The 12,258-nt window shown below is 41.7% G+C and overlaps 1 protein-coding gene across 3 annotated transcripts in view; it reads left to right on the forward strand.

Annotated features, from left to right (window-relative positions):
* Window positions 1-6,775, forward strand: part of Nin (ninein) — a 100,350-nt gene extending 93,575 nt beyond the window's left edge. For 2 of the 3 annotated variants that reach the window (XM_055595512.1, XM_055595515.1), the window contains 2 exons: window positions 195-308; window positions 2,909-6,775. In XM_055595512.1, coding sequence (XP_055451487.1) covers window positions 195-308; window positions 2,909-3,118 — 324 coding nt within the window. In that variant the 3' untranslated portion in view covers window positions 3,119-6,775. Of the gene's footprint in view, window positions 1-194; window positions 309-389; window positions 695-2,908 lie in introns of those variants that run through there. The other variant, XM_055595513.1, reaches the window with a different exon arrangement.
* Window positions 6,776-12,258: the final 5,483 nt, after the last annotated feature.

The following is a 12,258-nucleotide window of genomic DNA, read 5'->3' on the forward strand; positions in this document are numbered from 1 at the left end:
TCTGATTCCTCTATGATAGCACTTCTTTTTTTAACATGTTCAAGGCGTATAGTGCCCAGAACTCCTGTTTCATTAGAAATCCATCCTTCTGGTTACAAAGACAAAGCATCAGCTGTCCTTTCTCTAGGTATCTTATGGGGAGTTAGGCACGATTTTCAAATGATAATGCACCTCTCTCTCCCTCTTTTCCTTAGGGAAGCCAGGAACACCTTGTGAATCTCATGGAAGAACGAATGATTGAAGTTGAACAAAAGCTGAAGCTGGTGAAAAGGCTTCTCCAAGAAAAAGTCAATCAGCTCCAAGAGCAAGTAAGCCTCTTTGTCACTTCTGTCTGTCCTGACCTTCCAGTTTTTATGGGCACACAGACTGCATTCTTACTCTCTCACCAGAGGCCAACCTCAGCTGTTGTTCCTTCGGCGCTTTCCACCTTGCTCTCTGAGAGGACCTGGGTCTCTTCCTCAGCCCAGGAGCTACCACTGTGCACCACTCGGCTTTTTATGTAGGTACTAGGAATCAAACTCAGGTCCCTGTGCTTGCAAGGAACACACCTTATTGGCTGAGCTATCTCTCCGGCCCCAATGCTCCAGTCTTAATTCCAGGTTTTGCATCCTATTGCTATTCATTTGTGTTGTTAATAAAAGTTAATTCTTCTGGAACTGTCTAGAGAACTCAGGAATCACTTCTATATATATATGCCCCAAAATATGAATTCTGCATTCTGTGTTTTCTTCCTAGACTCCTTTAAGGCCTATGTGTCCACAATTTTATGAATGTACATTTGCTGACAGTGGCTCTTATCCGAAGTGTTCCTAAGGAAGTTCAGTAGCTCAAACTGAATACGCAGATATTTTTTTTTATCCAAGATATAAAATATGAAATATTTTTAGAGCTATGAAATATATATCTCTAAGTAAACAGAAAATTATATATCCATTTTTTTAATTGGGTAATAAGTGGAACGTTGGCTTTCCTGTTCCCAGTAGTTTACAGCAACTTCAAAAAGTACCTTGAACTGATGAAATGTCTTGTTAGGTAAAGGTGTGTGCAACCAAGCCAGACAACCTGACTTCAATACCTAGAACCCACGTGGTAGACTGAGAGAACCAGTTCCCGTAAGTTGTCCTCTGACCTCTACACATGACATGTGTATGCACGTGACCCCACGCACATAAGTAAACAAGCACACAAATGGATGTTTTTAAGTACCTCATTACCATCACCAGGCTTTAGAAGAATAGGCTTTAAATGGGGTCTGAACCCCAAATTCTAGACCGCTGAACTTGATCTTTTCACCCACTAATTATAGACGTGACCATACTGTTTAGAAACTACTTGTGTATGCACACACAAAAAAAGGGCGGGGGGGGGGGAGATAGGCAGGAAGTACCACCCAGGCAAGTGTGGCAGCCTCAGAGAGCTGAGAAGCCGAGACTGAGACAGACTGGTTGGATACAGAGCAGAATTTACCAACCCTGGGTTTTTAGATACATTGAACCTAAAAACGACAACCCCAGGAAAGAGGTCCGAATGCGGGCAAAAAGAGAAGCAGAAAGTTCCCTTTGCTCTGTATCTTAAACAAGGGAGAGGGGAGGAGAGAGCCCTGCTACTGAGCATCTGTCCATGCAGTCCTTTGCGTGTTCGTATAGTCGGCACAAGCTGCTGTGTCAGATCCTGTTCTGGGCACTAGAGACGCAGCTGCGAACAAAGCAAAGCCCCCGGGCATGGGAAGTGCAAACTCTAGCATACCTAGGAGGAGCCAAGCATCTCACCAGATGGCAGCTTTAAAAACAGACCGGAGCTAACTCTATTTTCAGTATCGGGACCCACGAGAGATGCGAGAACCGGTCTGGAAGCCTAATGAGAGCTTCCTGAAGGCCTCTTAAGCCAAGTCTTGAGGGCAGAGTAGGAAAAAAATGTACGGGAGGCCACCTAGGCAGCAGTCACTTCACGGACTGGGGAAAGCACGTGGGGTGTGGACATCTGTAAATGCACAGCAGTGCCATACTGTCCTGGGAGAGGAGAACACAACGGAGAGGAGACTCAGGGAAGGAGACGGCATGCGTTGCCATGCCTCGTAGCCTGGAGTTTATGCTATAGGCAATGAAGGGTCATTGAAATATCTTAATTAAGAGAAAGAGAGGGGAAAGGCAAGAAATGGTTAAGTTACAACCTTTCAGTCACAGTCACAGGTAGGTTCTGAGATGTGGTCTACCTGCCAGTCCCCTAGATCATTATGACCCCGGAAATGCTAACAAGGCAGCCACTCATTTTGTTACTTGCTTGAACTTGGCTACAAATGGGAAAGAAGACTGAAGGCATTAACAGGAGCAGGAATTAAAGCACCCATGCTTGGCTAGCAAATTTGCCCTCTTGATGTGGATTAGAGATTCTAACCAAAAAAAAAAAAAAAAAATGCTATTCCTTTTGGGGAGGAGGACTGATAGAAAATGGGGTGAAGGAAAGCAATTGCCCAAATAATTCCTGCACTAAATGTTGGAACTATCCTACTATATTTATAAGTACTACAGGTTGTAGTTTTGAATGGTGAAAAACATCTGTTAAGAGTGGGTGTCAACACAGTTGACATCTAAAAGTGCTATGTTGGAGAAGGATTTTTGGTATTTTTAGAAAATGGATTCATTTGGGTGGGAAAATTCATTTTGGAGCCCTTAAAGAATAATCCACTCTTTGTTTATAATATAGCTACAACATTAGAGTTGGTATTTGGGAATACAGACAGAACAAAGCCATGTTTTTCTTTGAGTATTAACACTTTAAAAGTTACTAGCGCAAAGAGTACAGCTAGCAGAAATGATTTGCCATTGCTAAGTGACTTCCTCTCTGTTAGCCCTTAAACTTGGGAGCGGTTAACACAAATGGAATCAAGATGTTTCTGGTTCTGTCTTAGCTCTGCAAGAATACGAAAGCAGATGCCATGGTGAAGGATTTGTACGTGGAAAACGCCCAGTTGTTGAAAGCTCTGGAAATGACTGAACAGCGACAGAAAACAGCAGAGAAGAAAAATTACCTCCTAGAAGAGAAGATCGCCAGCCTCAGCACCATCGTCAGGAACCTGGCACCAGCACCGCTGACTTCCACACCTCCCTTGAGGTCATAGCCATACCAAAGGATGCACTTGCCTTTGTGCACTTTACTGAGGTTCATGGAACACGTCAGTAGGTTCTCTGAACCCTCTAACTAAAAAACTGTCAATGGCAGAACATCAAGCCCCCCCGAAGTCAGCCAGCAGAGGAACTGGAGTCTCCAAATGGATGCTTACAGGAATCCCACAAATCACTATTTCACTATTTAAACTACAAATGAGCATTGAACCTTTAAATTACATTCTGGATAGCTACCAGAAAACAACTTTAAGAACCTTAAAATCCCAGTTTTTAATGGTTTTTTTAATTGTGTACACAATCCAGACACCCTTTAAGTTTGACGTCTAACTAGAGCAGTTATTATATTATTATCTTTATTTTTGAAAACATTTGAGTACTGGAATCATTCTGCCTATCATAGTTCTTTCTCTTTGAACTAACTGGCTGACTGCAGTTCTGTTCAGAGGAGGGTTGGCCAGTAGCTAGCCACTGAGGTCAGAAAAGCCCCACGTTCTGCCAGTTCTTGCAACATAATAGGATCAGAACTAACTCAACTGCGCTCTCAACTGAGGATAAAGCTTTACTTTCTTTAAACAGCCTTTCTCCTCCTTTTAAAGCTTTCGTTCGGGACATTGTCTTCTACAAAATGGATGCAGCTGCGTTCTTGACGTCCTAGCGAGCCCACTGAACAGACTGCTTTGGAGTAAAAAGCCACTGTTAGAAAAAGACTGCAGTGGAGCATTGGCGGAGGCACTTTCCTCTCTCCAAGCCTTGGAGTTCATGGACCTACCTTTGAGTTTGCATCAAGAGCTCAGGGAACTATCTGTAAACTGTCTTCCTGAAGTACTTACTGCCCAGCCTCTCTAAGAACTGGAGATGTGGAGACCACATGACCTTACCTGTCTTATATATTAACAGCCATAGAATCTTTGTTTCTATATTCTAGTGCACTTAGCTCTCTGCAAAGGCCTTGACTGTAGAGAGCCTCTCTGACTCAAGAAGAGTTTTCACTGTTTGTTTAGTGCAGGTCAGGATTCCCATGCTTCTGACCTTTTGATACCTCATATCTGCACATAGGAACTTCACACTGTGGAGGCATGCCATAGAGGTGAAGGAGAAAAAGTAGCAAGTTTTGCTTTGCAAGAGGAACGAGAGAAGAGCGAACTGTTGCTTATGGGCAGGAACACAGAAGAAGTCAAACAGGCTGAGAAGTTACATAATAGAAGGAAATCTCAAGCCATTTCCACTAGAACTCTGTGGGATTCTACGGGGCCCAACTGTCAAGTGCTGCCGGCCCCGGACCTCTACAGGGGCTCTGACGTGGCACGCTCTCTGTGGTCCAGTAGTTCACACTGGTTTCACACTACTGTTATTATCAGAAAGTTCTGATTTTCCCTCCAGGAAAAAGAATTAATTCTTCCCCATAACCATACATTAACTGTTTGACATCTGGTATTATGCCTCCTCTAAATCTTTTTTCTCAGCTACTTATGTGGCATTAGCTTTAGCAGGAAAAAAAAAAATATTTCCGCTTAAAACTGTGGCTAGATCTAAGCTAAGATCAGAGGTAAAATAAGCCTGTATGAAGTGTTCATGTGAGATGCTTCAAGTCCTCAATGTTAATGCCACTAGCCCTGAACAGCAGGCACATTTCTCCAGCCATCGGCTTGGCGTGGGGCCAAGTCTGTCATGCTTTTTAATTTTTATTTTTTATATTGTGGAAGGTGTAGGTTAGTGTTTCTTATACATTTGTATTTATGTGTACATAAAGAATTGTATAATGACTGTAAATAGGATTTTTTAAAAAGTTTCAGAGTACAATTTAGAATTTTTTCAAAATCAAAATGCTACTCTAGTGAAGTGTTCATGTCTTGTTTTTCCCTACTTTAATTAAATAAAGGGGGATGATCAATATAAGAAGTATCCTACAGAAGCTGGGTGCGGTGGCGTGCACCTGTAATCCCAGCACTCGGGGAGGCAGAGGCAAGTGGATTTCTGTTAGTTTGAGGCCAGCCTGGTCTACAAAGTGAGTCTAGGACAGCCAAGGCTACACAGAGAAACCCTGTCTTGAAAACAAAAAAACAAACAAAAGAAAGAAAAGAAAGAAAGAAAGAAAGAAAAAGAACAATTTAAGGTATTCTACAAATACCTTAAATATATGCATTTGTACAACAGTTTATTTTTGAGAAACCGCTTAAAGGAACCATGTGGAATATAGCTTAAAGCTGTAAAGACATCAAATGTAAAATCCTCAAATGATACATAGATTTGACTCTTAGATTTTTTTTCAGTGACTCTCTTCAAAATCACAAGTTGTGTGTTTTATGGTCATTTAGCCACTTTGTTGTTTTTGTTTTTTTTTTTTCTTTCTTTCTTTCTTTCTTTCTTTCTTTCTTTCTTTCTTTCTTTCTTTCTTTCTTTCTTTCTTTCTTTTTGGTCTTGTTTGGTTGGTTGTTTTGTTTTTCAAGACAGGGTTTCTCACTATAGCCTTGGCTGTCTCGAAACTCTATAAACCAGGCTGTGCTCAAACTCAGAGATCCACCTGCTTCTGCCCTCCCCCCCCCCCCCCCCCGACTGCCGGGATTAAAGGTGTGCACCAACGCCTGGCTGCTACTTTTCTTTTTTAAAGCACTGTTTTTTAGGCTTTGAGAAAGTACTGGAGCCCTTGCTGAGAAGACCCCCACCGCCCGTCTGCTGTCTTCTACTTTTTAAAGGCCTTACTCTTTTGTTCTTTCATAAAGGGAGAAAGGATTTGTTTTATCTAAAGGTCTTCACCTAAAAAGTAAATTTGTGAATGGAGAGCAGTAAGGAGGTGTGGTTTAGAATAAACCACATGTTTCCATTTGTTTTTTTAAAACTTTAATTCTAGCTAAGCCACTTTAAATGTGAATCTCTCCTTGAAGCTTCAATGTGCTGTTTGTGTATCTGGCCATCAGCATGTTTTATATAAACAGATCATGCAATCATAGACTTGTAAGGTAGAGGAATACATCTTACAGGTCTATTGTTTCAGTTATAAATTGACATTCGGAGAAGGTATTATTTTGAGAAACCTTTTTTTTAAGAAATAATTAAGGCTTCTTGGGAAAAGTTTTTTTTTTTTTTACATGTGGAAAATTTTTGATTTCCGTTTTTACTTTGCTGAGCAAAGGAAAGGAGAGCACGCTGCTCTGTCTGCCTCTTTCAAAGGTATTCCCAGTCATGGAAAGGCCGAGTGCACTGGAGCGCAGCGTTAGTCAAGTCCTGGTCTGAGTGGATTACCCGCGGTTGTGCAGCATTCCGGAGAGGCATTAAGCAAAGCCAAAAACCAGGCCGAAGCCTAACAACCAAAGCACTCGTGCAGGAAAGTCAGTCGGTTGGGGTTTGAACTTCTCAGCACTATGAGGGCTTGGTTTCCCCGCATCTGGACAGCTATTTGATAGCAAATTAAAGTTACTTTTTTTTTTTTAATGTTACAATGTAAGTTTATTCTCATTGTAAGAACAGTACCCACAGCATTTAAAGGAATATGTTTTGAAACAAAAACTTGAGTTAATCTAGAGCCCATCTCCAGAATTGTGTTCAGATAAGATCAATGTGAATATGTTTATATCAGATTTGTAAATTTCATCGTAGCCATTCTATCTCAGAAAGATCTTAATGGAAGCTTAAAATATAAATAAATAATTTTGCAAATACGCCTCTGATTTTCTATGTCTTGGAGTTTTGACGAGCAGTTTCATTGTGTATCATTAGACTTTTAAATGAAACCACGAAAATGCTGCAGGAAACAAATTTCGCAAATGCAAAATCAAAGTCCCATTCTGCATGCTAAGTCAGAATCATCATTTTAAGAAGACTGCCCCAGGGGACTTGGAGAAATGGTTCAGTGGATAAGAAGGTTTACCACTCTCACAGAGGATCTGGATTCAGACCCCAGCACCTGCATCAAACAGGCCAAAACTGCCAGTTACTCTAGCTCTGGGGGATCCAATGCCCCCTGGTGGCCTCCAAGAGCACCTGCATGCATGTGGCGCACATAAACTCCGGCAGGTCCATACTCTCACACATAAATTAAGTCTTTAAAAAGAAGATCCCCCAGCAATTTGCTGTGAATTAGAGCACAGAGACTCATTCATTCCCTCCCTGTCAAGGAAGTAATGACGTTCATACCAGCCAGCTTGTAGTATTTGTGCTCTGTAGCAGTGGATAATTCACCCAGAATCTTGACTTAACCCTAGAGGTCCTTCTTGACATCCAGGATGCTTCAGAGGTGGAACTGAGCCATCTTCATAGGTGAGCAGTTCAGACCATTTTAATGGAGCTCCTCACAACTGATGATACAGGTGATAAAAAAGAGACCCCGAAGTGTAAAGCAAGAGCACATTGTTAACAAGCCGAGCACTAAAATGTAGAATGCAAAGGTTGGTCGACCCAGACCCATCTCAGGAGCTCTTTTATACCAACTTCACATTTACTGCTCTTAGGAGGCAGAAACTATCCCCATTTTACATATGGAAAAAAAAAATGAAGCTTTCAAAAATTGAATTCTTTCAAAGATACATTTCCATACTGAGTTAGAAATAGATGTAGGATTTTGTCCACTGAATAAATTTAATCTATGCTTACAGACATCCTAGAAAGAAAGCCCAGGTCAGGTGGCTTGTATAGGGAATCCTCATTTAAAACAAAAGAAATGAGGCTAGAGAGATGGCTCAGTAGTTAAGGGCACCTGCTGCACTTTCAGGGGACCCGAGTTCGGATCCCAGCACCCAAGTCAGGTGGTGAAAATTGCCTATAATTCCAGCCAGCCTTTAAGGGAAACCATACACATGGCATATACTTAGACAAATATATGTAAATAAAGTAAATCTTTAAGAAAATAAAGGGTATCTACACAAACTCGTCCCAGGCCAGTGATTTATCCTTTCTCTCTGCCTCTATTCTCGGGGGATTCATCAGATTCTCTCAGGGGGCCCAGCCTTCCTCACCCCGTTACTTTGTGTCAGCTTCCAGTACCCAAAGGCATTCTCTGCCTGGAATCCTAGAAATCAGCTAGATGTTCTCTACTCTCCTTCCTGTTCTCTGTTTCTCTCATCCCCAGCCCAGTACCAAAGCACTTTCAAGGGTCTGTCCTCTCTGACTCCACTTCCTGGGAACCTCTCCAAACCTCTTGGCAGATCCAGTCTTCCTCCTCCCTTCTAGACCCCCCCCACTTCTAGACCATCCCCATTCCTTTGCCTCAGCCCCCAATATCAAGATAAACATTCTACCCAGAACACCAGTGGCCACACCTAGCTAGAACTCAGAAGCACTCCCTACCAATCTACAGCCACCACACATTCCAAGATCCAAAGAGGGCAACAGAAATCAAGTAATGAAAGCCAAAACAGACAAGATATCAACACCTAGAATTACAATCATCCCAAATCCAGATAGAAAAACACAATCATTAACACCCAAGACAACACATTCTACAGAACCTAGCAACCCTACTATAGTAGGCCCTGAGAAATGCAGTACAGTTGAAGCAAAAGACAAAAACTTCAAAGCAGGTATTATGAATATGCTCAAGGACCTCAAAGAGGATATGATTAAGTCCATTAAAAATAAAGTCTGTGAAAACACAATGAATGAAATGACATGAACAATTCAAGACATGAAAGTAGAGATAGAATCATTCAAGAAAATCCAAACTGAGAGAAAACTGGAAGTGAAAATTTTAGGAACTCAAACAGGAGCCTCTGGTAAGCCTCACCAGAAGAATACAAGAGATGAAAAAGAATATCAGGCATTGAAAACAAGATGGAAGAAATGGATACTTCAGGGGAAAAAAAAAAGTTAAATCTTAAAAAACACAATCTGGGCATAAAACATTCAGAAAATCTGGGAAGGCCAAAAAAATAAAAATAAAAAAAAGGGTGGGGAGGGGGACTAAATCTATGAGTGATAGGACTAGAGGAAGAAGAAGAAACTCAGTCAAAGGGACAGAAAATATTTTCAGGAAAATCATAGAAGAAAATATCCCCCCAGTCTAAAGAACGGAAATGTCTATCAACGTATAAGAAGTAGGTAGAACACCAGATCATCTGGATCAGAAAAACAAACAAACAAACAAAAAACCTCATGTCAGATAATAATCAAAGCATTAAATGTTACGGAACGAAGAAAGAACATTAGAAGTTGCAAGAGAAAAAGACAAGGAACATATACCACTTTTGGACATGTACCCAAAGGATTCTACAACCTCCTCCAGAGACACTTACACATTTGTGTTAGTCGCTATTTTATCCCTAACAGACAGAGCTGGAAACAGCCCAGTTGCCCACCAACAGATGAATGATGGGGTGGTTTGAATGAAAATGGTCCCCATAAGCTCACGGATTTGGTTCCCAGGGAGCAGCACTATTGGAAATGATTAGGAGGTGTGGCCTCGTGGGAGGAAGTGAGTTTCTGGGGTGGGCGTTGAGGGTTCAAAAGCCCATGTCGAGCCCAGAGTCTCTCTTTCTGCTGCCTGCGCGTCTGGATGCAGAACTCTCAGCTACCTCTGTGCGGCTCCCTCCCATGAGGATAATGGACTAAAACCTCTGAAACTAAGGCAGCCCCACTTAAATGTGTGTGTGTGGTGTTTTGTTTTGTTTTGTTTTGTTTTGTTTTTTGTAAGAGTTGCTGTGGTCACGGCATCTCTTCATAGCAATCGAGCACTGACTAAGACAAAAGGATAGAGAAAATGTGGTACTTTTCTGCAATGAAATATTGCTCAGCTACTAAAAAAAAAAAAAATTTAAATTCACAGGTAAATGGATGGAAACAAACAAACAAAAATCATCCTGGGAGAAGTAATCCAGACCCCAAAAGACATATGCAGTATGTATTTGTTTACGTAAGGATGTTAGCAGTTAAGTGTTTGATAACCAGTCAGCAATCCATACAACCATAGAGGACAGTTAATAGTGGATGAGGGGTGAGGAGAGAGGAAACAGAATGGACAGTTATGGATGGACTGGATAGGAGGACAGGAATGGGAGGCTCAAGCAGGGAGAGCCGGGAAATAAGGGGTAAGGGAGGGAATACAAGGGGAACAACTAACAGTAAAGATCATTTGGGGGGGTACTATGGGAACCTAGAACCGTAGAAACAGCTTAAAACATATACATACATGAAAGAAATCTAAATGGAATCACCGAATAATGGGGAAGATAAGGCCCCAAGTGGACATCTCTCGTCGCCGAATGAAACCCCCGGTACCAGGGATGGGTTACATCTATCTGAGTTATTGGGGCTAAAGGGCCCCCATGGCACCCCAAACAACCTAGGCCATTGCTAAGGCTCTTGGTCGTTCCCAACAAACTGAGTAAGGATCTTTTGCTAAAGACAACACGAACGTAACTCGCAGAATACAGAGAAGCCGAGCCGGGACCTGCCTAGAGCCTTTACCCCAGCTGATTAGTGGGCATGACGCTGGCAGGTTCTGCATGCTGAGCAGCAAGCTTTTACAGTGGTGACCTGCCTGCAAGACACCCCACTGCAATAGTGGCATAAAGGTTGCGGGCGCAACCACAACCATCTGGTTAGATTTAAGGCCCACGCTGTGAGATGGAACCCATGTTGGCTTGCTCAAGAACCTGAGACTAAATAGAAAGTCGGCACAGTGGAAAACCGAATACTCATGTTCTTCTAAGCATGGCAATATGGGTAGCAGCGAAATGACTCCTAGCGTCCCCCTGCTATCCTCGTAGATCAGTGTCTTCTTGCTCAGCCATCGGAGAACTTGCTCCGCAGTAGATGGGAACAGATACAGAGACCATACTGGAAGCGTGTAGAAAGCGCGAGACCTTAAATGGGATGTCTCCAGCAAGTTCCTTCCCTCGGGGGCTTGGTGAACTCTGTGGGAGAGAAGGTGGAAAGATTGTAAGTGACAGTGGGAGTGAAAGGCACAAAGGAAACAAGTCCGTCTGGACACTGAAGTCCAGATACACATATGAGCTCACAGTGACCGTAGCAGGACGCACAGGTCCAAGCCCCATGGGATCACAGAGCTGAGAGAGGGAGTAGACACAAGCTCCTGTCCCTTACTCAAAAACTATCTCCCGTCGATAACCACGAAGGAAAAACTGGTTTTCTCCAACAGAGTCTCACTGTTTAGACAAAATATACTTAAAGGCAGGCCCCATGCCCGGGAGCGGATGGCCAACAAAATAAATTCACTGGTAGTTTCGGAAATTTGTTTTGTTTTGTTTCATATCATAATGACTTATCTGGGCTTTTCTTTCTTTTTCTTTTTTTTTTTTAACCTTGCAGGTCTTTTGCTTATCTGTTATGGTTTCTGATTTGGGGCTTTTATGGGGTTTCTGTGTATGTGGGTGAGTATGTACTTTTTCTTTGGCTCTCTCTTTTTTCAGTTTGTTTATTTTGTCCTATTCTGGTTTGTTTTTGTTTTATCTTTTATTATTAGTATTTTATTAGTTTAGATGCCAGTTTGTTTTTTAAGGAGAGAAAAGGAAAGGCTGTGGATTTGGGTGTGTGGGGAGGTAGGGAAGATCCTGGAAGAGTTGGGGAAGGGAAAACTGTAATGAGAATATATTATATGAAAAAAAATCTATTTTCATAAAAAAATAAACATTTTAAAAAATAAAAAGGAATATGTACCAACTCATTTTACAAGGATTCAATTAACCTGGTACCAATATGAAAGTCATCATAAGAGAACAGGATAAGGATACTCCTCTTGAATATAAGTGCAAGAATTCTTTTAAAAACTGTTATGAAGTAAATCTAAGTATTTACTGAAAGATTAGTGAATACCCAATACTCATCCATAAGTAAATCCCAGAAAAGCAAAATAAGATTTCAATAAAGCAGCAGGTACCATATAAAATATTTCATATGGTGCATATTTTTAATATGTTACAGCAAAAGCATCTATACTCCCAGCATTTGGGAGGCCGATTTTGAGTTGGAAACTTGTAGAGCAGCAGCATGAGACCCTTTCTCCAAGTCATGAAGCAAAATCAAGAACTCTTTTAACCACCCACCCTCCACAGTGAGAGAGCACCTTGTCCCTGCTAAAGCACTTAACTAAAAACTACCAAGCAGAATTCCAAAATGGCCAGTAATTGCAACTCATGTACTTTGCAGGAAAGGCTGTAAACCGACCGAATGGCTTGTGGGAAAC

The sequence above is a fragment of the Psammomys obesus genome, unplaced genomic scaffold (assembly GCF_907164565.1).
Source record: "Psammomys obesus unplaced genomic scaffold, mPsaObe1.curated_primary_1811, whole genome shotgun sequence".
Lineage (NCBI taxonomy): Eukaryota > Metazoa > Chordata > Mammalia > Rodentia > Muridae > Psammomys > Psammomys obesus.